Here is a 27500-nt window from a genome sequence, read left to right on the forward strand (position 1 = left end):
GTGCATCCATTTATTTTTTCATTAATTAGTTTGCTTGCTTCTTTTACACAGGAGGACAAATTGGACCCACTGGATCGTTTTCAGTTAGGACACTTTACAATAACAACCCAAATTCCACCTGAAGAAAGTACCAGGAAATACATATACATCTACTCAGATAGACAGAAAACAGCAAAAAGGGAAATGAATCTCTTATAATTATAAAAAAAAGTTTCTGCTGTTCATTGTGACTGTTATATATGCTGTTCAGATTTCATTTAACTGTAAGCATTGTAAGTCTATAATTTTCAGCATACTTTACCTGCCTGTTGGTCTTTTATGTATTTAAAATATTTTATTGAATTTAAAGTATAATAAACCTGGGTTACAAAAGCCTTCAATGTACAATATCAGATGTGGTGTTTGTTATGTCATACGATTGTAGGCATACATGTTGAATTTATGTTTATGGGCCATATTCAATAAAGGCTACACAAAAACACTACCTGTATTCAAGAACATCTCCACCACATTGTTGTGCGTTCCAGTAACTCAGGAAAGATTACACTAAATGTACACGTATTCTACACTTTGTGGTAACCTTTATGAATCCCGCTCGATGTTTAAGGCTGCAAAAAAAAAAAATCAGTAGGAAAACTAAAATTAGGAGGAAGAAAGTGTGAGTTGTGAGTTATGCTTGTGTTGTCTGTTCACTCAGATTGGTGTACACTTAGTGTAAACATAATGCAGGCGTTGTGTTTATACTGAACTGACTGGAGTTTATTTGAGTTGTGTATTTCGCTAGAATGTTGGGACAATAAAAAAAATATATAGTAAAACGTGAATACAGTATATTAACCAGTCACCGTTTCCCTTGAAATATACTGTCTTCAAAGCAGCACAGTAAAACAACTGATATAAAATGTGAGCTTTCACACTTTTTTTTTACAAATGTTAGATTAATTATAAGGAAACGGTACAAAAGTATAAGCAGATGAAGAATGACATTGAACAGCCCCAAAGAAGATACAGCACAATAACGTCAGAATATCTTGCCTACTAGTCCTACTACTGTTTGTAAAGGAATGCACGACAATTTCTCTTACAAGGACCATACGAAGTCACTGTCGTTTCAGGTCCACGTCCACTATGAGAAGTATTTGCCTGTCTGTCTCTGTCTCTCTGTATCTATCTGTCTTCTGTCAAAGGCAATATAAACTGAATAAACTGACCCCCCCCCCCCACACACACACACACAAAACAAAAACATTGCAGTGCACCTAGACAAGGGCTTGCTGACACTATATAGGATATTTAAATTAAAGTGCTCATATTGTTTGCATAGCTTCTGGTAAAGCTGGCTATATAACTATAGAAACACAATAGTACCAGGCTATCCTTATCTCAGTAAGTGGTTTAGGAAGCAGCGTTGCGTGTTACTTATTGTGGCACTCTAAGTAGTTTTACAGCTTACCGATCAGTGATAAGTTTATCAAAATCAACCCAATAAGGCGGATACCCCTAATAAACACAGGGGATATGTACCTATAATTATAGACGTGGCCTACTTTCCTTTACAATACGTTTTCCAATCGCTTTCACAGCCCAGTGAACTTAAAGTGTACTGTAAAATTTTAATAAAAATATACAGTAAAAATACACTGAGCCCCCCCCCCCCCACACACACACACACACGAGCGCGCGCGTTCTGCAGAAACATTCCTATACTTATCAATCACAACAGTTTACCTAGTCAGTCATCTTTCTGTCAGGTTTAACCATAAAAAATTGGTTACTGCACACTTCAGATATATATATACACATGTCCTGTTGTTCACAGCTTTTGCTTTCCCAGACACTTTAATGACTGACGACGATTTTAACTGGAGTAATTCGGGCAGTTTCCTATTGTAGAGATAGCTTTTAGCTCCAACAACATGAAACTACCTAAATCACACAACAGTTCTCTTGAGACGCCATGCAATCACGCATAACAGAAAAGTGTAACTTTGAAATGGGCAATATTGTTTACTCCAGTAGTAATGGAAACTCGCGTTGATTCTCATTTTACTTAGTGCGCACCTCTTTTTATCTCCCTCTTTGCTTTGTACGTCCCCCCCCACACACACACACGTACACTCACACACCACCACCCAGAGCTGCGGCTGTGCTTGCACTGCATTATATTTTCGGGTTCATCATTTGTCTAATACATTAGCTATGCCATGCTGTGGAAACCACAGGTTTTGATTTACTTTTGTTAAATGCCTTTGGAAGCATCTTTAGCATTTTTATAGCAGCAATGACATCACTAACAAGAAAATTATGTTAAGCATCACAGTGTGATTCTGAGCAAGTCACTTAAACAGACAGCGAGTACTTCCGCTGACTGGTATAAAAGGGTCTGTGTGGATCAATGCTCTACTCCAGCTAAAAGCTCGAAAAAAAGTGAAAGTTTAACATTAAAAATGCTATGTACAGTGCTGATCATAACTCACCTCAGTTGTTAGCTCCGTTGCCTTACAACATCTGAACCAGACCTATACAGCAGTCTATCACATTTTAACCGAGCCGTCCAGAAAACACACCAGGTTAAAAAAAAACTACTTCCTCTCACTTAAAATTGCTTCCTCTGACTTTGCAGCTTTAGTACAACTGAAGCCTTTGGTTCAAGACAGCAGCAATCTAGATATACTAGTAAGCCATAAAATAGAACAAAAGCCTACAAACCTTTACAGCCGCAATGCTTAGAGGCCCAGACAAATTACGACCGTCTAGGTAATATTTAAATAGTTTCTCAAAGTAATCGAAGTGGTGGTATTGGCAGTGGGGGTTGTTCCTGTTGTAAAAGTTCTTTGTCAGATAAAACAGTGCCCGAAGATAAACACAGTTATAAAGAAGTAAATGGTATAATGACAGCACTTTTCCACGGTCTGTTTTCGTTTAAATGATAAAACACCAGCTTTATTTTAACAACCAGCAGCAAACTCACCCATTTTGCAGGTAAGAAATAAATTCAATATTTTTTTAGCAAACCTACGTACAGAGTTTCATAATGTTTTAGCCAAACCAGCGCTGGAACTTGTAGAGTACAACTTGAACAAATACTGGTCTGAAATTTACACTGGGCATAAACATAAAAGTTCACAGTAAAAGAGAGAGAGATAGAGAGAGAGAGACCATTTCAGATAGATGCCTGCCTGTCTCTATACCTGAGAGCAGAATTTGCTTTCAGACTCTTTTTTTTTTTCTAATATAAACTTATGATGTGTTCAATAACTAAGACATTGTCATTTTTTATGGGCATGCTTTTGAAAATTAAACATATCCATAACCACACAGCCTACTAGTGGCATCTAAGAACATAACAGTTTGGTAAATATGCACAGTCAGAAAAATGCCAAAATCAGATACTAGTCAACTTAGTTAGCTACATGACGACATTGCCCCTCTGACGAGATCTAATTCCATGGCCTCCTTATTTCTTCTGAATGTAAAAGTACCATTGTGGTCCATAGAATGCTTTTCTTTCACAACTGGAGGCAGATGCCTGATAAGTCAGACAGGTATTTTCTTATGTATAAATAGAACCATTTGAGTCCACGTACTTCAGGCAGTCCGTTATCACATCCAAGCAGTTGAACGTCCACGAAATAGCAAGTGGGCACTAAGGTACATACACTTACCACTATCAAGTGTGATATAGTTCTGAAGGGTACTTATCATTATTTTTAAAAAATCTAGCAATAATATCCCCAAAGTTATGTGTGCAATCTGCAGTTCAGCACCAGTCAGTGATAACACATAATTTCTTTCCAAAACGACCGCGTATTGCGAAAATGGCGTCCGTTTCTGGTTTCATGTGAATATACAGCATATTTAATGTCACTTTAAGAAATTTAAATAAAACAGTACAATGACCAACAGAAACCGAGAACACGTATGAAACACATACTATGTACAAACAGTGAACACGGGAAGAGAATGAAAGGGATCAGTTATACAGGGGCAGCGTCACTCTTGTGATATTCATAAAGTTATCAGGAAAAACTGAAGTTGGCTGTGAGCTCGCGGATCCTGTTCTCGCGATTCATTTTCTTGAGTTTCATCCGTCGGTTTTGGAACCAGATTTTGACTTGTCTGTCGGTTAGGTGGACACTGCGGCTGATCTCCAGGCGACGCTCCCGAGTCAGATACATATTAAAAAGAAATTCCTTTTCTAGCTCCAGAGTTTGGTGTTTGGTGTATGGGCATCGTTTCTTCCGACCACTTTTTGCGGTTAACCAGTTGCCAGCGTTTTCATCTTTTGAATGTCCTAGCATAACATAACAGACAATGAAAGAAAGGCCGTTAAGTGTGGACAGCAACACGCTTTGCAAAATAGACAAGACTTTCTGACCTGGTCTCTGTGTTTAAACATTCATTAGTTACGTGTCACTAACATTTCTTAAGCATTAACATACTACAAGTCACACCACTCAGCATTAAATGCTACAGCATGTTTATTATTAACACACACGCGTAATTTTAACGTTGGTTTTCCATTTAGAAGCTTGCTGTGGTGATTAACCTTGTGGTATGAGAAGTTGCACAACTGTGCTAAATGGAAACATATTTTAGTATATCTGTCTATCTATCCATCCATCTATCTATATCTATCGCCACTCCTGTTGAACATACGAAGACATCTAATGTTTGCCACAGTAGTGTTTTGAAATTATTTATTTATATGCCCATTTACTTACCATTTCAGTAACAAAGAAGCACTCGTGTTCTACCTCCTTGCTCAAGCTCTACCTGCCACCATCCACCCTAGAAACCTCACTATCCATTCTATTATGACACTCACTTGCTCAATAAGCCAGCTCAACATCAACGCTGTCTAAACTCACAAAATGTTATAAAATATGCGACTATTGTTGCAGAAAATACCTGATATTCTAGGTATGAAAAATAAACCCAGTTTGGTCACATGGTTTAGTATTTTTCCTCCTAAACATGTTGCATTGATTTTTATATACGTGAAAGAAAACTACATAGCACAATAGCGGTCTCTTCTTTGTATGCCACATCTACACGGAATAAATGTAGTGCGTTATATGCTGCAGACGTGCTGTGTAAAAGGTTCATGTAATTTAACAATTGCTGGAGTGTTTGTCTTCATTTTTGTTCACTTACACAACGGATCTACAGCGTATATAAAACACAGCATATTTGTTTCATATATTTGAGACAAGACCAACTTCTGAAAATGGCCCCTTATGCCTAGGATTCATTATTAATCTTATCGCATAACATAACAATACAATTTTTTTCTTAACTTTAAATTAGAACTCCGTATTTCTCACTTTCCATCCCCTTCCCTCTCCCATTTGAACCTGAATGTTTTAATCTATCTACAGTCTACATTGCTTTTCATTATTTTGCTGACATGTATTTGTAGTGCGTCGCTGCTTTTCTAATTTAATCCATTCTCATTCCGGCCCTTTCCATTTTTTCTTAAACTAATAACATTCCTTGGCACTAATTTCTTCTTTCTTCCCCGGACCACGGTTCACGAGCTAGCTGTAACCCAGATAAGACCAACTATTTTCAACCTCTTTTCCAGACACCACTATGCAAATCCGTTTTATTTTCTTCTACTTTTTGTACTGCCATATACCACATAACAAGATGATCAGCTTCCGTCTCTCCACACTCGCACTGCGTTCAGCATTTTATTTACCTTCCTTCTTCCGGCCTTCAGACTGTTAGGAGGTTCATACACTCTGTGCAATAATGTCCAATTAAAACTTTATTTCAGCCCTACACACTTTTTCCTCTTAATCCATCTATCTATCTATAAATATCTATATATACTATATTTCAAGAATGCTGGAGATGGCCTAAATGTTTACTTAACATTCCTCTATCAAATATGGGAAAGCAAAACCTTATTTTTTTCTCAGCATGGGTAAGTTAAGAAATTGGTGCAAGTTTATAGAGAAACTTATGATCACATTTTCTACCCAATATGTTATATAAATACCAATTTTCTTTTTTTTTTTGTCAGTGTCACATAAGCTGTGTTTCATTATCAAAATTCACTGTTAATATTCCGTAAAAGTTAAATTGCTTGGAAATGTAGTTATCTGAGAATCTTACATTTTCTTCAACACGTTATGACAGCTAGCGCTGTTCAAGCTCAGCTTGTCTTGTACCTTTCACTTGTACTTGTTAGTCTCTTTTTATCAGCTGCATTGCTTTTGTTGCACAATCGTTTACAATATCATTTATTGTTGCTTGTTTAGAATGTTCAGGGAAATATGATTGCCTAATTAAAAAAAAGCTGTAGAAATCCAGTCTCCCTTATTTTACCTCAGCTCTCCTTCCACCACAGTTCAACTAAACCGTCAACTCCAGTCTTCCAACTAGCGATACTTTATCTCCAACACATTTGGATGTGTGGAGGTGCTACACAGGAGAGGTGGTAAGCGATATGTACACGGTCTATGCTGACTGTATGCTTAATAGTGAAATAACGTCCGCCTCATTTCGAGTTTATTATATCACTGCATGTGACAACTTGTGAATTGTAGATGTTGAATGAAATAACATGATAAAACAGAATATTGTCCTTTAGTCGTTCAAAGCCACCTTTGAAACGATTACATTAATATCGGGATGTTGATAAGTTTCCATATCCATTGCAGTTATTCTTCATCTCGTGGTCTAGACCGTGGTTCAGAAAGATCCATGTAAAACAACTCCACTATCCCAGTTAACAAATTAAAAACAAAAAATATAAAACGGAGTGGACATAAAAGTCATCTGTTGCTTGAATGTAATTGTGTTAAATTGTTGGTTTTAGTATTACATGCGAATGTACTTCCCCATACATCTGTAATCATCAAATGACAACTTTGCAGCCACATTTCGTGCCCTAAAAGAAGCTCCAGGAATACTCAGAATGGTATTCATCTGACAATGTGCATTCTCTTCGTTCTGTACACGTTATGCCACTTCTCAACCTTGTCATTCTTTGTTTTGCAGCACTCACTTTGTGGCATAGTTCATGGTTTAAAAAGGCCACTGGAATTAAGCTCACAGGCACGGTAAAGCCAAGTGTAATATTTACATGTTACACGGGATGCATGTCGTAACTCTAAAGAAGTATTATCCTTGCTAACACCTTCTCATCTATTTGGTACTCTTCTTATTTTGTAAGGGTCATAGTCAATTAATACTGGCAGTGTGGGAATTGTGATCATTGTTTTGGGTGGGATAGCACAGCTGGTGTGATGGCTAAATATGCTCTGGCATTGATTCAACTGTTACTGGATGTAACAGTAGCTGTTATTGGATGCAATGCAGGAGAATAACTCTACTCCCAGTACGTTGCTAAACTCTGGAAAAGTATCACCACACAAATAAAACTCCCTTGACAAACACAGTAGTTTTAAACAATTGCTCAAACAACATCTTAACCAGCCCTGGTCGTGCACATGCTCATCACCAGGTTAATACTTTGTGCTCACCGTACGATACTCTCCAAATACTCTCCTTTAACAGAATATTCTCAACCTCTTACTGAAATGATAAAACAATTTATACATAACTGTTGCTTGTACAATCCATTAAGTCGCAGATGGGCTTTCTCTTTAGTAACTTCTACCTTTGTAAAATCTTAGACTGTATAAATGTAACACTATATGTGTATAAATGTAAACAGAAATGTAACTACTCTATGTTTAACTGGAACTTAGTATAATGCAATATAAGCACGTGGAGCTTTTTCCCCATGCCTCCTCTGAAAATGGGTATTACCCAGTGGGACTTTCATGATAAAAAGAGACAAGTAAGTAAATAAATAAATACTAGTTGTGTTTTTTTCCTCTGATAACGGTGGAGTTAGTAGATATACGTTTGGGGTGTGGGAACTTGTTGCTACATTGGGGGTGCCCCTGCACAAACACTTGCAATTTTATTTTTCTTCCGTGTGTTTTGGGAATCTATGCATTTGACATGTAGTAGAAATAAAGTATGCAGTCTGCTTTAAACCAGATATGATTATGCCAAGTGTGATTTTAACTATTTTTTCAACCATATGTGACAATGTGATGCTATCATTGGTATATACTGCGAACTGTAATATTATTCATATATATAATTTAATAATTTGTTCAGTTATAACACAGGCAGAAGACAATGCTGTTCCTTGTTTTCACCCTCAGCCTGAACCACAACACAATGACTATACACATAGTGCAATCTAACCATATGTCTACCTCTCTCTCTCTCTCTCTCGCTGTATCATATAGGCATATCTGATATACATTTGAGCGTGTAACACCCATTCACACATACATTCATTTCATATATAGACACTTACTTAATGATTGTGACACAATATAAACACACGCACACATACACACAGATGTTATACAACATCTATACGTTTCAGTACACGAGTAATACATTTTCAGACATTTATGGAGATTTGCTGACCAACACAACACAACAACATATTGAAATTAGAATAGCGAGCATGAAATTTACAAAATATATGATACAGTTGGAAGACTAATGATAGCCAAGTGAGTAAAGGATAAAAAGTTTGCCAATATGTAAGTTGTTAAAGATGAAGTGGTAGGAAAACGTAGAGAAAATTATAAAACAACCATCCTAAGTTTAGGGACTTGCTAAAACATATTGACATGGATTAGAGTGGAGATAACTACTAGTTGTTTGTTTAACTTACCGTAAAGGAAATTGCACCTTTACGTATTAATGTTCATTTTAATACGTGAGATACCTGAAGTTCGTTTTATTCAGTTTCCCCCAGAGTAGTGCACAATGCCAAATTACATTTCAACCTCTTAACGCAAGACATCTGGACAAAAAGCTAAAACACTAGAAGACAAAGGTCCAAAAATAAGTACAGATTTTAAATATCGCTCGAATAAATTTAGAAACTTGCTAGAGTAACATTTGTGCTAACATGCATTTTTGATCTGAAGCCTGAAACTGGAATGAGTGTCATTATTTAGTTACTTCAAAGATCAATAATGGTTTAACAGGAAAAACATAAATTCTACGGGGAACAGATCAAATATATGGTGGACATTCTCACTCTGTACCGCTCTCCTACTTCGTCCATGTTATCTCCTTTCGAATATCACTAGTCATTGCTTTTATTACTTTTTCTTTCTCTGAATCACATATCTGAAGAGTAACGCCTATAACACTGTATACATTTTGTATAGCTTTTAGTTACACCGTTTTGAGATGTAGGCTGTTTGCTGGCTATAAGTATTGTTTAGGTTATTTATCATGCGAAGTTTACTATTTATAAGGAATTAATATAGGTATTGTTTCCATCGATTTGGTATTTCACATTTCTGTTTAGGTTATTTTTTGTGAATTTTACTATTTATAAGGAATTAATATAGGTCACAACGCCTTATACTCTTATACTACTCAACCTGTTCATCTGCATGTCTGTAAATGGTTTCATTACAGCTCTAATACCATTTGTAAATATCAATGGTTTACGTACTGTACGTCTACAGGACATTTATTTCAATGTGCACATATCTGTCTATCTATCTATCTATCTATACTTTTCTATACATGTACACACCCATGATGTGTGTGTGTGTGTGTGTGTGTGTGTGTGTGTGTGTGTGTGTAGGGGGTGCCGTATATCTCAGTGTCTGCGTACTGACGTAAGGTGTGTGTGTTTTAATTCAAATTATTTGACTATATATTTAGATACACACACACCCACAGACAGATTTCCAACACCAGACGTTTTAAAATGCATGCAAATCGAACAATACACATTAGAATTATTCACACGCGTGTCTTTTTCCTCCTCTCATACTCGAACATACTAAATGAATCAATCTTTCTTTTTTGCCTCACTTTGTTAAAAAAAATTCCTGTAATTACTCAAAACAACAGACTTCAGATTTATTTTTCCTGTTTGTAAAGGCTGGTTTGCAACGGGAGGACTTACGTTTTCTGTGTATTTTACTGTGTGTGTGTGTGTGTGAGAGAGAGAGAGACAAAGATTCTGCCTAAGATTTTTACTATACTTATGAAACAACATAAATGAACCCGTAATATAAATACGCGTCTATGACTCTTACTACTACAGAAACTCATCGTTGCCCAAGAAGAAATAATATGGCATCATCTCTGGATTTCTAGAGGTTGCCAGCATTCCGAGTGTGCTCGATGCCAAGGATTAATCTTCTGCCTTTTTAGCTATGTTTCTGTAACGACTTATTAGACTGCACATTCTATCTCTCATAAATGCAGGCATTCGGTCTGAAATTCGTTGATGCAAGTTTGCTTTGGATTTAGTATTTTCCGCAGTGCAGGGACTGTATTCAGCCCACGTAGCATACAATTAAAACGTGCACACCAAGATGCCGCATTATGCATTATGTTCTACATGCTCGCAAACAAGACTTAAAAGCCAAATATGCAGTTACAGAGAGAGAGTGTGTGTGTTGCCTTGTGCCTAAACGCTTACTGATTTTATTGTTATCATTACCATTATTACTATTATTGGATTATTATTAGTAGCTGCATTACTATTACTGCTAAACTGCTGAGGAACTGCTAACAGTTTGGATTAGATGCATTATTTTATTTTATACCAGCAAATAATGGTAAACGTACATTCTTGGAGCGGAATGATAAAAAAACATGCTGTTAAATGCCTGTTTAGTGACAAAAAAGGAAACTTAGTATTCCAATAATTAGTAGAATAGGAAGTAGCGCATTTTCTTTGCAAATGCTTAAAATGCCGACAGAAGCGCATCTTAAAGATGCACAGCGTTTGTGAATCCCTGTAGTATGGTGCATATTATTTCCTACTGCTGTGGCTGATGTAACTCTACATTGTCAAAGTTCATGTGTCACCCTGGGCCGTAATCCTCTGAGGTACTGCACTTCCAGGATAAGGAAAATGAGTCTATTTAGCAAGTAAATTACTATACTTACAATACGCTATCTTACAGCTTTAAAATAGTGAATTCAATTAAATGACACAACAAAGCAATGCACTAAGGAAGGGTTTCTGTCCAGGCTTCAAACGAATCTTCGGTTTACCTCAGCAACTAAATAAAACAACGTTGCAATGTACTGTGAGCTGTTGAATGAGGAGTCCAAGTCGCCCTGAAATGCAGTACTATCATAAACTGCAGTTACATGATTAAGGATGCACGGTGTTTAAAATATAATTTGTTTTATATGTTTAGATGTGGCAAGCATGTTTTGAAGGATGGTATAAAATGACAAGTTAAATTATTCCACTGATTTGCCTTACCAGAGAGCAGAAATGAATGATTATGTTGATGCATTAACCTTAAACACGAAACAAAGAATGACAAGGGATTGTGTACAATAAAGTGCATTAAAATCCGTTATGGGAGGAACTTTTTTCTAAAAGACTCGCGTATTTGTTTCGAATTACGATGGTTACTTTCTCTGGCTGTAAAGTACTGCATTTTAAAACCCATAAACCAGAGAAGCAACATAGCATTCATTCCTTTTTTTCTTTCAGGCAGCGTGGATACTAGTTTAGGAAGCGATTCACTTTGAGAAACTGCGTTTGTCTGCACTAATAACTGTTAATGTTAAGATTAACTTGAATAAAGTCTGATTTTTTTTTCTAAAAAAATTAAGAAATTTCAGTTGAATTTTAAAAATTACGCGGTCAGATAAAGGAGTCAAGGTGATGAACAAATAAGACATTTATCAGTTCGAAAAACATGTTACATTATTCTGTTCCTGATGTCATCTCTGAAAGGAAACATATTTGTGTACCTTTGTTGTCTTTATCTGGAGAACTTTTGCTTTCTGAAGGTGCTGGGGAAGAATCTTCTGTCATGGATGAATTCCTATGTGCTTCCTCTTCAGCCCGGGAGGAGCACGCTGAGTTATTTGGCGAGTCTTCCTCTTTCTTTTCTGTTTCTGCAGGGACTGGAGATATCAGTGCAGGCGCATCAAAACAAACTTGGGCTTGTGGGGCAAACTGTGGTGCGAAAATATGCCCACTGCCGTAACCTTTGGAAGTGGCATATGCCTGGGATAAACGGAAGTACCCTGGCACTGGAACGCCGTTGTTCATGGAAGAATATGCCTCAGTTGCCATCCTTGAAAACGAAGACACGTTCTGAGCTGCTGAGCCTTTAGGACACTTCTCAGAATCATAGAGACAGTATGAATCCTCTTCTTTAATGTTTTGTGTAAATGAACAGGCGGTAATCTGTTGGTTGGCAGGTTGATCCATTCGACAGGATCTCGTCGTATCTAGCCACACATCCATCCCTGATCTATAGGAATGGGAAGCAGGAAGCATTGTTGGAGAGCTGTTGTCATTCCTTTTGCTTAACACTGGTAAAAGTCCCGAATTCTGCAGCCCGTAAGGCACATCAGAAGTTTGAGGCAGGTAAAGGCTGTTACTTGAATAATAACTTCCCCCTCCTCCTTCTCCTCTGCCTGTACTGATCAAGGAATCTACCAGAAACGAGTTTGCAGCAGGGCTGTCTGAGCATGACATTGTTGTGGAATAATTTGGCGAAGAGAGAAGATATCCCTTTCTGGCTGACATTTCTTGTGCAAAACATGCTGGATATGATTAGAGATGCCCCCCACTCAACAGCAAACGCTAAGGCCAATGAAAACTGCAGTAGGAACAGAGGCTCCGCCCATTTTTTTACGTGCTCAGAGAGCTGAGCCAGGTCAATCTGTGTTATATGCCAAATATTATAATATCGGAAGAGAAAGGTGTGTGTGTGTGTGTGTGTGTGTGTGTGTGTGTGTGTGTGTGTGTGTGTGTGCGCGTGTGTGTGTGTGTGTACGCGCTCGTGCAGACGTACATGTGCATAATCTATGTGCGCGCGGAAACGTCTACGCGCACGTTGTGTGCTCGCGCGAATCCAACTTAATACAAATGCAGAGGGTAATGCTTTTTCCAAACCCTCAGTTCTGTTTAGTTTCTCATAACCTGAAACGTACTTTTTATTCTAATAAAGTTGAAAGAAAGTATGTCTATGGTTAGGGTTGTATGTGAAGACAAAGTGAAGTTGCCATTTACATTTATATCTACTTTTCTTGTTAAATCTCAGTCTAGACAAAAACTACACAGGAGTATTTTTTGTTCGGTTTCTGTGATGTTGACCGTGGATTTCCTTAATCTAATCTAGAGTTATTTTGTTTTAATTATGTGCTAAATGTATTACATATATTTTACTTTTTTTGCAAGTCAAAGACGAGAATCATGTATTTTAAGTTTATATTAGCAGCAGTTGTGTGTGTAGCTTAAAAAATCCAGTCACTACGCTATTTTATGAAGGTGTTATAATATAAAGGGAAAAATAACAGACAGTTCTATAGATATTTGTGCCTCATGAGTTGAAAGGAGAAGCTAATGATTACAGCTGTTAAGGAAAAGAGATGTTTTGACCTTATAAAAGTTAAACGCGAGTTAATTAAATAGTAGAACTACTAAACAGAGTAAACGAATAAATATTGAAATCGCATTATAAATAGTATATGCATGGCTTGGCTTAGTTATACTCCTATTTCTGAAGTGTTCTGGCTGCCTATAGAGAAGCTAAAGTATGTTTTCAATTCAGTATGTTCATTTGGCAGGTAAGACATACACTTATTTCAGCTTTTTTATTTATAACCAGTATTTGACGCTTATATCCACAGTTATAGATAAAATAAATTATTCCAGGTAAGTAAAGTTTTCCCACAACTTTAGCACATGTAACGATTGTAAAAACATTGCCAAGCCTTCATTTTGAGCATTTCAAAACTCTAAACAGGAATTCACTCTGTCAACGTCAGGATAGTTTATTTAGCCTTGGCGTTCAGACACATTTAAAATTCGATAGATGGGAGTTTTCCAAATCTCTTTTAATTCCCGTTCTGCATATTGACTTCTCAACTTCTGAACACAACAAAGCCTAAAATAACGGTGGTGGTGGTAGGGCAAGGGCCCCAAAATAAAGGCACATTTTAAATATTGCTCTTATAAACTTAGAAAGTTGTTAGAATAACAGGAAATGTGCTGACAAGCATTTTCTGACGGATACAAAATCAGAAATTTAAATCCATGTTATTATTTAGCGACTTCAAGCCTCAGCGATTTTGCCAGAAAACTACAGATTTTATGACGAACAGACCAAAATATGAAGCAAAAATCTGGACATTTTGCAAAAATCTGGACAGTTGAGAGGTATGTAAATCAGGTATAAGCATCAATATATTTCGTATAGTCTGCAAAAGGAGGACACAACATTCTTAAAGTGTCAGTTTTTGTGTAGTTTTTCATTTGTCAATATTGTATTGTTAAAATAGCTATTCGCAATTAATAAAACATTAATATTGCTTTTATTCAACAGTACATACCCAGCATGCTCAATATATAGTATAATACCGCGTACCTGTTGGTCTTGCCTTACTTCGTGTGTGTGTGCGTGTGTGTGTGTGTGTGTGTGGGGGGGGGGGGGTGTTTGCGCGCGCTTCAGAATAAGTATGTTCCTTATCGATAACATTTGTAAAGTTTGTTCAGAAACTTTCTGTACAATTTAAATTTTATTTCAGTAGAGTTACTACGTTACAGAAGAATGCAAACTAAAGTAAGAAATTTGAACAGGGTTAAGCCTGGTTTTGAAAGTACAATTTAAAATTAAAGAATATTTTAAAATATTTGAAGCCCGGCTTGGGACTTAGAGACTCACAACGAGGTCTGTACTGAACTACATTCTCAGGGTTCTCTCCATTACTGTTCAATTTGTATTTATTTATTTTATTTATTTAAAATTTGTCAACCGGGGAAAGTCCGACTTGGAACAAAGCCAATTTTCAGCAGAGGCCCGGGGAGAAACGCTCCAGACGCATGTCTTTCTAACAGCTCAGCAATATTTGGAATCTGTCTTAGTTTAAAGCAGCTAAATAAAGAAAGCTATATGACTGAGTGGGAAAATATGTTGTGTTTGAAAAGTCAGATTGCATTGAGAAAAAAAATAACTACAGGAACTTTTAGCAGCAAAGACCAACAGGTATGCCATACAGATAGATGGATAGATAGTTAAGATAGATATAGATACACACACGTTGCTTATGAAGTGAGCTACAATAAGTTTTCAAGTTACAAATATAATTTAAAAACATATTATACAGTATCAAACAAGCAAATGGAGGAAACGTTCCAGAAACCATTATATTATTTCAAGTCAATGATTCCAATTTTCCCGTATATTTTTATTTCATGTTTTGTGTGTGTGTATATATATATATATATATATATATATATATATATATATATATACACACACATAAAAACGTACATAAAATGAAGTAAAATAATATATACATAAAAAAGTACATAAAATGAAGTAAAAAAAATATATATATATATATATATATATATATATATACATATACATATACACACGTAGCATGGCCAAGGATTTGCAATCTTATAATGTTTCAGCTTTGATAAACTTAATAATTTTATAGATTTGTAGTATTATCTACATTTGCCTCCATCTTCATTTCACTAAGGCCAACCTTCGCCATTTAAATCTTCTAACCATTGCAGAATTGCATCAGTTTCTTCCTAAACTTCTTCCTGCGTTCTCTTATTGTATTGATATAAGGAAGAAAAGAAATTAACAGACAAGTGTACCAGTAAGAAACTGGAACAACCTCCAAATAATGGGGGACTTGTATAACATGGCTAAGGGAACGTGCTACTTGGCCTTGCTCGACATGTTGCAGAGCTGTATATTGTTAAATTTCTAAGCAACTTAAACTGAAATCAACTCACCATGATATCTTTTATGTATTTTAACATCATCAATTTGTTACGATAAACTCTGTGACGTGATTTGCATAAGCATTTTCAAGTTATAACATCGTTCTTGTAATATATTATATAGCAGTAAACAGTCGAAAAAATAAAGCAAAAATCAGTTATTTCATTCTTTCGATTCAATATTTAAAATGTTCCACAATTTGTTATTTTCCCTGCAATGGTAGGTGCTTAGTTCGTTCTACATCACTATATCACGCATTGTGTTGTTTATAACATGTTTGTTGTACTGTTCAAAACTACAGCAAAGTTTACTTGTGTGAAGAATAAACACACTACTAAAACAACTACATTGTAAACATTTTGGAATGTAGGTTTATTGTTTGGCTTTTTTTAGCCAGATCTCAACATTTGATATAGATATCATGATAGCATTGCACAGTGGTTCCTGAGAGAAACAGACACTTATTGTCCAACTGCACCACAGATTCAGGAACATCGGAATAATTTCGGACCCAAGGGAATTAAAAGTTCGGAAATCCTAATGCATGGTAGACACTTTGTTTTGGCATCTCAGCAGTGAGTGTAAATGTTCATTCAAGTGCTGCTTCTGGGAATCTAGGGGTGCAAACATGGTTTAGTTTATCCCACTGAAGTTATCTTATTTCATAAATTGCGCGCCCCATTAACCACCATTTAATGCAGTATATTAAAATCACTGCTGTTGTTTAACATTCACCTTAAATCAATTAGATTGAACCCAATTAAAAGAAAAATAAAGTTTTCCAGCTGTTAAACAGGATTTGCAATTGCATTTCACTGTAATTATCAGAGGCAATGATTCAGGAGTGAAAGGGCCTTTCAGCCTGGAAACATGCTATGTTTTATCCAAAACACTGCTATTTCAAAACACTATATGACCTGGATCTGGTAATAATATTATTTGAACAAAAGATAGATAAAAAAAAACTGAAGCGTAAAGACTGAATAGGAGGTGAAATTTAGAAGTAAATACCCCTCAAAAACCCTTAATTTTCAGGGATGCCATCTGTCCTTCCAAAAAAAATATTGATACTTTGAGAAAAGATTGTGGATTACATGCAGCAAATAAGAATAGTGTCTTAAAGGTTATATAGTTACCTTTATTTCAGAAAATGCAGTATGCATTCATTTTTTGTGTTAACATTCTGAGTCGGCAGCACCGATATTTTAAGGAGTCCCTAATATGGAAACGTTGCCCTTGATTATTTTTTTTTCCGTTGACTCAGACAGTATTTAATCAATACACGTTGTAAAAAGGAATGAAGTGTGTTTCATACCAAATTTCATATTTCACTGGAAGGTGTGGATTTATATATAACATGTTAAATAACTGTAATAAAACATTTACAAATAGACACAATAAACCGCGTTTTGTAAAGAAGTTACCTGGATTGCTCAAGAAAATGTCCTTAGAATCTTCGGGAATGTCAGAATCTTATCAATCGCTTCCGCTAAAGGTTACTTTGGTAGAGTGCAAACCCTATGTTTGCGGTGTTGTCGCTTGACGGTGTAATAAAACACTCTCGAGTACGTTTAGGTCGTTACAGGACGATAACTCTGTAGTATAAGAGTGCTATTTTAGGAGTAATTTTATTTCTGCAAATAAAAGCAGGCACTGAAACGTTCAACGTTCATAGAGCAATGAAAACAAATGACGTAAGAATAAAGCTTCCATTACGGACAGTTTTTGGATCCTGGCATTATAACAGAATCAGTCATGGTTTGTTTCAACACATGGATTGAGTTGCAGTTTTGTGTTGCATGCAGGAGAATGTCTGGTAATGAAGACATGAACACGTGTTAAATGTGCCAGTGCATTTTGTAATGAAAGCGGTCATCCTATTATGCAGCAGAGTTTTATGATTGGATACTCCAAGTCATGGAAAACTTCACTCCTTCACGTTGGTAGGGATCTGCAACTACATCTTAAACGAAATAAATTGGTGAAATGGCAAGGAAACATGCGCCAGTACAATCCTTTGTACCTTTGCCCTAGCCACCAGAGAAAATTTTAATTAATGCTGTTTCAAACTGGCAATTTTTACTAAACACAACGAATTATTTGCTATCATAACTCTCAATTTCTTTGCTCAAGAATTCTGGACAAAACGAAATACATTGGGGACAAAGAGACAAAATTAGGGATAATGTCGAAACATTACTCTAATTCACTTAAGAAATTAATAGGGCAACAGGCTCTGTATCAACGGGCATTTTTCCAAACAGTGAGAAACATTAAACTTACTGACTGATTGTAATCCTCACAGATTTTCCAGAAAATGCAAAATTTTAGGAAGGACGGGGTAAAATTATAAGACAAATTTAGGGCATTCTTCAAAATTCAGTACAGCTGAGAGGTATGGCTGTAAATGTTGCTGATGTTATTATTATTATGTAAATAATATTTAATGAACATTTCAGTTTAAAAATAAGAACAGCTCACCCCAAGGTGAGACACATAGGAAGAGAAGAATGCTAGACTTTTTACATCGATTCTTGTTTTGATATAATTAATGCAGCCACATACATAATGTTCCCGGAATCTTAGCTGTAACAGCAATAAAAAAGTATTGTATCCAACCAGTAAAGGGCGATCTGTTATATCATTCATAGGTGGTTCGTGTATATGTGGGCGTGGCTTGCATGATTGACATGCACCACGCATATAATTTACCATTTTCCTCAACGTAGTGCGATCTTGGAGTTGGTATACTTAATTTGCGGGTGCGGAGGGGAGGGGGAGATTGGGGGAAAGCCCCCACCCAGAGAATACGTATTTAGGAAAGCCTTACATTCTGATTCATTTTCTAATAATTATAATGACCATCTCATGCTGTCTTCACTTACAATCCCAAGGTCTTGTATCATCCAGTAAAGAAAAAATAAATACATAAAACAGTTTTTAGAATCATGCAGCTTTATTCGGTTTTGTAATTAAATAAAATAAAATTGCAATAAATACAAATTTCACCTACTAAGTGAGGGTTATATATTTAAGGCAGGCTATTTGTGGCTGACAAGGAGTGATTTTTTTTCTCTTTCACGGAGTGTTAAAGACTATGTAGATTGGCCTTTTTGTTTTTACTTAAATACTTGAGAGGCTATTGTCTTAAATGGTATAAAAGTAAATATTTTTCAGAGGAAAGAAATGCTAGTGGAAATCAGAAAAAAAAAACGGAAACGCAGTAAGGAACACAAACAGCATTGTGAAAGAATTTGAAAAATATAGAAAAACAATGGAAAGCAGCAAGAAAAACAAACAGTATTTCTGAGAAATATAAAAAAGTGTAAAACAGTTAAGCATGCACATCTTTATAAATTTATCGACATATAGACTAGAATATTATAGTTTAAAGTGCTTATTAATGGAGGATATGCACAAAGGGTGTTCTCATAAACTGTGTAAAACTGATAGGTGTGTAATAAAGATAAGTTTGGGAGGAGAAGTGTGTGTGTGTGTGTGTGTGTGTGTGTGTGTGTGTGTGTGTGTGCATATATATATATATATATATATACATATATATATATATATATATATATATATATATATATATATATATATATATAGATATATGTGTGTGTGTGTATATTTATATATATATATATATATATATATATATATATATATGTGTGTGTGTGTGTGTCTGTGTCTGTGCATGTGTGTGTGTGTGTGTATATATATATATATATATATATATATATATGTGTGTGTGTGTGTGTGTGTGTGTGTGTGTGTGTGTGTGTGTGTGTACATACTGCATACGTTTGCTCACCAGGCAGACAGGCTAATATGCTAACCTTTTTTTTTTGCTATGGCTCAGGTAACAGGCACTATATATCTGGCAATAATGTAAAGAACACGAATAGTACAAGACAACAACAGCCAAATAAAACACCTCCCTTAACATAAGATTACCTTGTGGTACTTATGAAATTTCTGTAGTCTTTAGATTATAATATAATGATAAAAGATTGTTCATAAAATGCTGTATTTATTATTTATTCATGTTTTGTTAACTGGATTGACCATACGGGAATGGTCTATTTTTAGAGATCACCTGAGGGGAAAAAGCACCTAAGTTACAAACAGTTTTGGAAACCTTCAGAATATTCATAAACAATTTCATACCAATGAACAAAACCCACTGTGAAGATTGGGTGAAGATAGATGAAGGCTGCCAGCCTAGCCAAATAGAATTTTGGAGGTAATTCTGTCTTCTGTAAATATTAATGTAAACCACAGGCTTGATGTCTTAAATAGTAAAAATAGTGTTACATGTGAAAGTGGAAATAAATGGAACAACAGTGCACTCTACTGACCAAGTAGAGCATTTTTTGACCCATTTGATGTTAAAACTCGGAGCCAGTAAGTCTAGAGTGAGGTATCCTGCCTATTGTTTTAAGGCCTGAGTTAGTGGCTAGAATTTGCATGCATAAATGTTCTTTATTGCTCTGGTTTAGCCCAGAGTTGAAGCACGTAAATGTAGTTTCTGTTAGCCTGGGAACCCAGGAAAGTGTGAAGAATGATGTAATGTGAACCAGGAATGTGATTTTAAAAACAAAGAAAATCAGAGAGCATTAAGCATTTTTGTCTTCACCATCCAACTCACCAGCACTGTCTTGCTCTATATGTAGGTTTATCTTAGACTTGTGTTTTCTCTTAGAAATAGCTAGAAACTAGAAAGATTAGACTTAGTGTTTTTCTGTGATGTCAGAACTGTACTACTGAATTATTTTAAGTATTTCTCTGTGATCTCTGAACTCTTGACTATCACTGTGTAGTAAAAAGCGTTGTCTTGTGTTTTGACTATTTGTTATTAAATATTTTTATACCCTTCCAACTGTGGCTGTTTTTGTAGAGATAATTTAAGCTCTTTAGAGTACTTGCATGCCTTTGGTAAAATTGTACAAAGCCACTTCAATAGCTTTAGCCCTGGGCTATACTACCAATTGGATAATAATGTTTCACAGTAATAATTGGACACTCTTTTAAGGGCCTTTGAGTAGCTGATAAATATTAGTGGGTGGTGGCAGCTGGTACTACCGTATAGTCTGAGAAAAAGGGGAACAGCTGGAGAACCTGTGCCAGCCTTCCCCAGGAGTGTCTGTGTGGTTGTATAAACTCTTCTCAAACTGTGTGTGTGTCAGCCACTTGGGCAGGGACATGAAGCACTGGTTGGACAGAGAGGATGCTGGAGGTTTTAGCTTGCCCACTAGGCTGAGATCTGGACCCTATAGCTGTGCCAGTGAGGAGTCTTATTGGGGACCTGGAGAGCAAGGGAGTGATCAGCCCCGGACTGACTGTGATCTCTATGTGCTCTTAAGGGAAATTGCAATTTACTGTGTGCATTTGTTATCCTTTCCTCCTATATGAGACACCCCTCACTGGTGTTAATGGTGAGGATTGAGGCTCCTTGATTGCTGGGCCAGGGCGAGGGCATCACATATTAATTGTTTGGCAGTGGTGGGATATCCACACCACATATTAATTGGTTGGCAAATACTAATTGGCTTGTAGTGGTGTGGGTAGAGTGAATTCCTGTAGCTTGTGTACACTGAGCTCTGAAGGTGTTTTGTACTCTAAATCAGCCACACAGTGAATACTCAGAGTTCAGATCACAATTGTTTTATTTCTTTTGTTAGCTTAGTTAGTCAGGGTGAGCAGGCAACATGTCAGCAAAGGAGTATGGAAAGCTGACAAGGAGTCAGCTGGCAGAGATGTGCCAGGCTAGGGGACTGGTGCATGGAAACCTGACTAAGACTTGGTTACAGCTGCAACAGAAAACAGCAACCAGTAGGACAATCAGACTGGCAGTGGAGATATAATACCCTTGAAGAATGGACAGCTCAACCTTTCTGCAGAGGACTTAAAAATCCATCTGGAGCTAAAGAGACTTGAGTTGGAGGCCAGGAATTTGGAACTAGAAGCAGCTGAGAGAGTAAGACATCTAGAGAGTGAGGACAAGGAGAAACTGCAACTTTTTCAGGCTGAGGAGAATGAGAAACTGCTACGCCTGGATGCTGAGGAAAAGGAGAGGCAGAGGCAGCATGAGAAGGAGATTCTGACTCTTCGCCAGAGTCATGGAGGTAATGGGGAAGGGAGTAACTGGTGGCCAGAAGCACAAAAGGTCAGTACGTTTCTTCTGCAGTTTAAAGAGGGGGATAATTTTGATAGTTTCATTCATATGTTTGAGAGAGTATGCAAACAGTATGGTGTTGACCAAAGGCTCTGAGTACGGTTCCTGGCCCCCTTACTCCATGGTAAAGCTGTAGCTGTTTTGTCAAAAATGTCTGATGTTGCATGTTTTGATTATACTGCTGTTAAAAATCACTTGTTAGAATTGTTTAAGCTAACACCTGAAACATATAGGAAAAAGTTTTATGAGCATAGACGCAACGCAGATGAAAGCGTGTGTGAATATGTTGCTGAAGTGGGCACTTATTTCCATAGGTGGATGAGTGGATGTCAGGTCACCACTTTTGAAGGGCTGGCAGACCTTTTGGTGAGGGAACAAGCTCTTAGCACTTTGCCTGAGCACATGAGGATTTGGTTAGCTGATAGACAATGTGCTACTTCAGATGAGTTGGGGAAGAAGGGAGACCTAAACCTGGCAAGCAGGACAGCCCTGCACAGGAAAGAGACCCCAGTACTGTTCATGGGTCTAAAGGAACCCAGGGTGGGCAGCAAAAACTGCCCCAACAGAATCTGCCAATAGCAGGGGAAGCCACTAGTCAAGGTACATGTCCAGGAGCTAGGGTTAAATGTTTTGAATGCAACCAGTGTGGCCATGTGGCATACAGGTTTCCACGGAGGCAAGGTGGGGAACAAAAGGTGAGGGAGCTAGTAAGTGGGAGAGACAAAATGCCAATAGTAGGTTGTCTTGAGATAACAAGGGTACCAAACTACCATCCTGCAAATGTCCTGATAGTGAAGGATTTGGATGAGGCAGTACCATATGTTTATGCAGTTACATGCAGTCAGGCTAGGAAACAAGCATGTGGGTCTGGTAGCCTGGGGGAGACCCAGACAGACTGCATACTTGCAGCTAGGACTGGTGGGGTGGTTACTTCAGGGAGGCAGCTACGTGGTAGTAGTGAGACTGAAAGGGAGCCACAGCTGCTGGTGGGTACTGATGTTCCCTGGGACAGTGAGACTGCAAAGGTAGAGGTGAGTAGTAGTACCCAGGCTGACAGTGAGGCACAACAGTCAGAGGATGCCAGACTTCCTGTGGAAGGGGATCTGGGAAGGGTTACAAGGAGAGATTTGAGACAGGCTCAGCTCTCAGACCCTACATTGCAAGGCCTGAGGCAGGTACCTAGGGAAGCATCTGATTCTCAAGAAAAGGGGGGATTTGTATACTGGAACAAAGGGTTACTATACAGAGAGTGGACCCCTGAGGGAGGGCTAGAAGGTGAGAGAGTACAGCAGTTGGTAGTGCCTAGAGCCTACCATCTGGCACTTCTAGCCATAGCCCATGATATTCCCTTTGCAGGTCATATGGGCATAAAACGTACAAAGAGGCATATTATGCAGAACTTCTATTGGCCTGGAATTTACAGAGACGTAACAGAGTACTGCAGGACCTGTGAGCAGTACCAAAAGATAGGCAAGGCAGGAGACAAGGTGAGAACTCCTTTGATGCCTTTGCCTGTGATTGAGGAGCCATTTCTGAGGATAGCTATGGATATTGTGGGTCCTCTGAGCACCCCAAGTTCCACAGGGAAAATGTATATCCTAGTGGTAGTGGATTATGCTACACAATACCCTAAGGCAGTGGCTTTGTCCTCCATTGAGGCAGAGAAGGTGGCAAATGCATTGTTAGAGATTTTCAGCAGAGTAGGTTTCCCAAAAGAAATACTGACTGACAGAGGTGCCAATTGCATGTCAGACCTGCTGGCTTGTCTGTGGAAGTCCTATGGGGTGAAGCACACGAAGACCACCCCTACCATCCCCAGACTTATGGTCTTGTTTTGAGGTTAAACTCTACAATCAAGTCCATGCTACAGGCATTTGCAGATCAGTTTAAGAGGGAGTGGGACAAATATTTGCCCCATCTGTTGTTTGCTTACAGAGAGGTTCCCCAGGAATCCACAGGTTTTTCACCCTTTGAGTTGCTGTATGGGCATAGGGTGAGGGGACCAAAAGATTTAATTTGAGATGAGTGGGAAGGTGAGTGCTAGTCTCACAAGGAGTCTGTTGTGGCTATCTGTTGTGGCATACGTCCTGAACCTCAGGACAAGGCTCAGGGAACTCATGAGCTTGGCCCAGGAAAACCTGGCAGAAGCCCAACAACAGAAAAAGGTGTGGTATGACAGGAATGCTCGAGCTAGAGAGTATGCTGTGGGGCAGCAGGTAATGGTTCTCATTCCTGTCAGACACAACAAGCTGCAAGCAGCTTGGGAGGGACCCTACAATGTGGTAAGAAAGGTATGTGATGCTAATTACATGATGGAATGGCTAGGCAGAAGGCAGGGGCACAAATTGTACCATGTTAACATGATGAAACCTTACCATGGTAGGGAGGCCCTTGTGCTGATCATTTGTAGTGGATTGCAGGAGGAGTCTGAGGGGAAATCTGGGGACTGATCTCCTCAGTGAGGCTCTGGCTGACACCTCAGTGGAAGGAGTAGCAATGTCCCAGCAGCTATCTCCTACCCAGGTTCAAGAAATAAGAGCACTGTTGATGGAATTTGGGGACATGTTTACTGGGAAACCAGGGTGCACCCACCTAGTGCAGCACCAGGTGGATACAAGACCTCAAAGGCCTATTAGGCAGACCCCTTATAGGGTGCCTGAGAGAGTCAAACAGACTCTGAGGGAGGAGGTACAGGAGATGTTGGAACTAGGGGTAATTCAAGAGTCCAACAGTCCCTGGCCTCCCCACTGGTGTTGGTGCCAAAGAAGGATGGCAGCACCATGTTCTGTGTGGACTATAGGAAATGAAATAGTCACACAGAGTCAGATGCTTACCCCATGCCTAGGACAGATGAGGCCCTAGAGCAGCTGGGTGGGGCTAAGTATCTTACAACTATCGATCTTACCAAGGGCTACTGGCAGGTGCCCTTGACTCCCAGTGCTAGAGAGAAGTCAGCCTTTGTGACTCATTTTGGCTTGTATGAGTTCACAAAGATGCCCTTTGGGATGAAGAATGCCCCAGCAACTTTCCAGAGGCTGGTAGATCATATCCTAGCAGGAGCAGGAGGGTTTGCCCTTGCTTACCTAGAGGATATTGCCATCTACAGCCGTTCCTGGCAAGATCACATTCAACATGTCAGGGAGGTGCTGGGAAGATTAGAGAGGGCATGGTTGACCATTAAGCCAAGCAAATGTCAGGTGGGTATGGCAGAAGTCTCCTACCTAAGACATAGAGTAGGGAGTGGTAAGATTAGGCCAGAACCTGCCAAAGTGGAAGCCATTCAGGCATGGCCTGCACCTGTTACTAAAATGCAGGTGAAGGCATTTTTAGGGACAGCAGGCTACTGCAGAAAGTTCATCCTCAGTTATAGTACCATAGCTGCTCCCCTCACAGACCTGACAAGGAAGAACAGGCCAGATAAGGTAGTGTGGACCCAGCATGTCAGCAGGCATTCCACAAGCTTAAAGAAGCTTTGTGAGGACCCCCTGTGTTAACCAGTCTAGATTACAACAAATAATTTGTTGTGCAGGTGGATGCTTTAAACCATGGGGTGGGGGCTGTACTTAGCCAGATTTCTTCAGAGGGGGAAGAATATCCAGTGGTTTATCTCAGTCGTAGGCTCCAATCCAGGGAGGAATGCTGTACAGCTGTAGAAAAGGAATGTCTAGCCATAGTATGGGCACTGTAGAAACTTCAGCCTTATCTCTATGGAAGGAAATTCACTGTTATGACAGATCACAACACCCTAACATAGTTAAACAGAGCCAGCCAGCAAAATGCCAAGTTGCTAAGATGGAACCTGGGGTTACAGGCATATGATATGTCTGTGCAGCACTGCAGTGGGATTAGCAATGCCAATGCAGATGGGCTCTCAAGACAGGGAATGGAGTACAGTACACTCAGGTAGACCTAACTCCCTCAAGCAGTGTTTCTCAAGAGTAATTTGAAAAAACTAGCTTAAGTTCTCCTGGGGGGGGGGTATGTGAAGATTGGGTGAAGATAGATGATGGCTGCCAGCCTAGCCAGATAGAATTTTGGAGATAATTCTGTCATTTGTAAATATTAATGTAAACCACATGCTTGTTGTCTTAAATGGTAAAAATAGTGTTACATGTAGAATTGGAAAAAAATGCAACAACAGTGCACTCTACTGACCAAGTAAAACATGTTGTAACCCTTTGATGTTAAAGCTCAGAGCCAGTAAGTCTAGAGTGAAGCATCCTGACTATTGTTTTAAGGCCAGTGTTAATGGCCAGAACTGGCATGCATAAATGTCCTTTATTGCTCTGATTTCTGCCCAGAGGTGAAGAATGTAAATGTAGTTTCTGTTAGCCTGGAAACCCAGGGAAGTGTGAAGAACGATGTAATGTGAACCAGAAATGTGATTTTTAAAAACAGAGAGAATCAGAGAGCATTGAGTATTTTTGTCTTGATCATCCAACTCACCAGCATTGTCTTGCTCTATATGTAAGTTTATCTTAGACTTGTGTTTTCTCTTAGAAATAGCTAGAAACTAGAAAGATTAGACTTAGTGTTTTTCTGTGATGTCAGAACTGTACTACTGAATTATTTTAAGTATTTCTCTGTGATCTCTGAACTTTTGACTAGCACTGTGTAGTAAAAAGTATTGTCTTGTGTTCTATTTGTTATGAAATATTTTTAAACCCTTCCAACTGTGGCCATTTTAGTAGAGATAATTTAAGATCTTTAGAGTATTTGCATGCCTTTGGTAAAATTGTACACAGCCATTTCAATAGCTTTAGCCCTGAGCTATACTACCAATTGGATAATAATATTGCACAGTAATAATTGGACACCCTTTTAAGGGCCTTTGAGTAGCTGATAAATATTAGTGGGTGGTGGCAGCTGGTACTACCATATAGTCTGGGGAAAAATGGGAACAGCTGGAGAACCTGTGCCAGCCTTCCCCAGGAGTGTCTGTGTGGTTGTAGAAACTCTTACAAAAGCAAAACAAGAGCCAGCAAAACAAGACCCAGTGAAATGCTATTTATTGGTAATACATAAGGACAGCAAAGAAATACATAGACCGGTTTCGGCTGGTAATCTATACACAGCCTTCTTCAGTGTGAAATAAGCATACTCAAAGCTGTCATTTAAATAGGCTGCAAACAAATCTGATTGGTTCAAACTAAAACTTGTCATTCAACCCGGGTGGAAAGAGACCACCCAACTTAACAATCCATTTTTTCTCCTTTGAATTTAATAATGCATGCCAACCCGTTTTATTAGATTTTTTACCCCGAATGATATCAATAATGGTAAACATAAAAGAAGCTGAAGGATGTGATAATTGATGTTTGAATAAAGCATTGTTGATTCTGCCTTTTTTGATGTTGCTAATGTCTTCCGAAATTCTCAATCTGAGCGGCCCAGATGTTTGGCCTATATAAAAGGCTCTGCATGAACATGTAGCTAAGTAAATAAGCCAATCTGAACTGCAATTGGCAAAAAAAATTATCTCATATACAGTGGAAGAATTTCTACTGGTGAATTCTTTG

General features: G+C 38.1%; 1 protein-coding gene and 1 long non-coding RNA gene across 2 annotated transcripts in view; one reads left to right on the forward strand and one right to left on the reverse strand.

Moving 5' to 3' along the window:
• Positions 1-387, forward strand: part of LOC122798115 — a 12335-nt gene extending 11948 nt beyond the window's left edge. Inside the window, exon 2 of the long non-coding RNA XR_006364218.1 lies at positions 52-387. This is a non-coding gene — a long non-coding RNA (uncharacterized LOC122798115). The remainder of the gene's footprint in view (positions 1-51) is intronic.
• Positions 388-3135: 2748 nt separating this feature from the next.
• On the reverse strand, positions 3136-12645 carry HOXA10 (homeobox A10). The gene is made up of 2 exons (XM_044066800.1): positions 11800-12645; positions 3136-4294 (listed from the first exon to the last, which is right to left on the reverse strand). The coding sequence occupies exons 1-2, from the start codon at positions 12584-12586 to the stop codon at positions 4020-4022; spliced, it is 1062 nt and encodes a 353-aa protein (XP_043922735.1). The 5' UTR covers positions 12587-12645; the 3' UTR covers positions 3136-4019.
• Between the last annotated feature and the right edge of the window lie 14855 nt (positions 12646-27500).

Source organism: Protopterus annectens, chromosome 3.part1 (genome assembly GCF_019279795.1).
Source record: "Protopterus annectens isolate FY-2018-M chromosome 3.part1, PAN1.0, whole genome shotgun sequence".
NCBI lineage: Eukaryota > Metazoa > Chordata > Ceratodontiformes > Protopteridae > Protopterus > Protopterus annectens.

What these genes read in the sequence shown, in the direction of transcription:
- HOXA10 (XM_044066800.1), bottom strand. Translation starts at nt 12,586, where the DNA reads ATGTCAGCCAGAAAGGGATATCTTCTCTCTTCGCCAAATTATTCCACA. An exon ending in TCCAGATAAAGACAACAAAG is followed by an intron (nt 4,295 to 11,799) that starts GTACACAAATAT and finishes ATGTTATGCTAG; the next exon opens with GACATTCAAAAGATGAAAAC.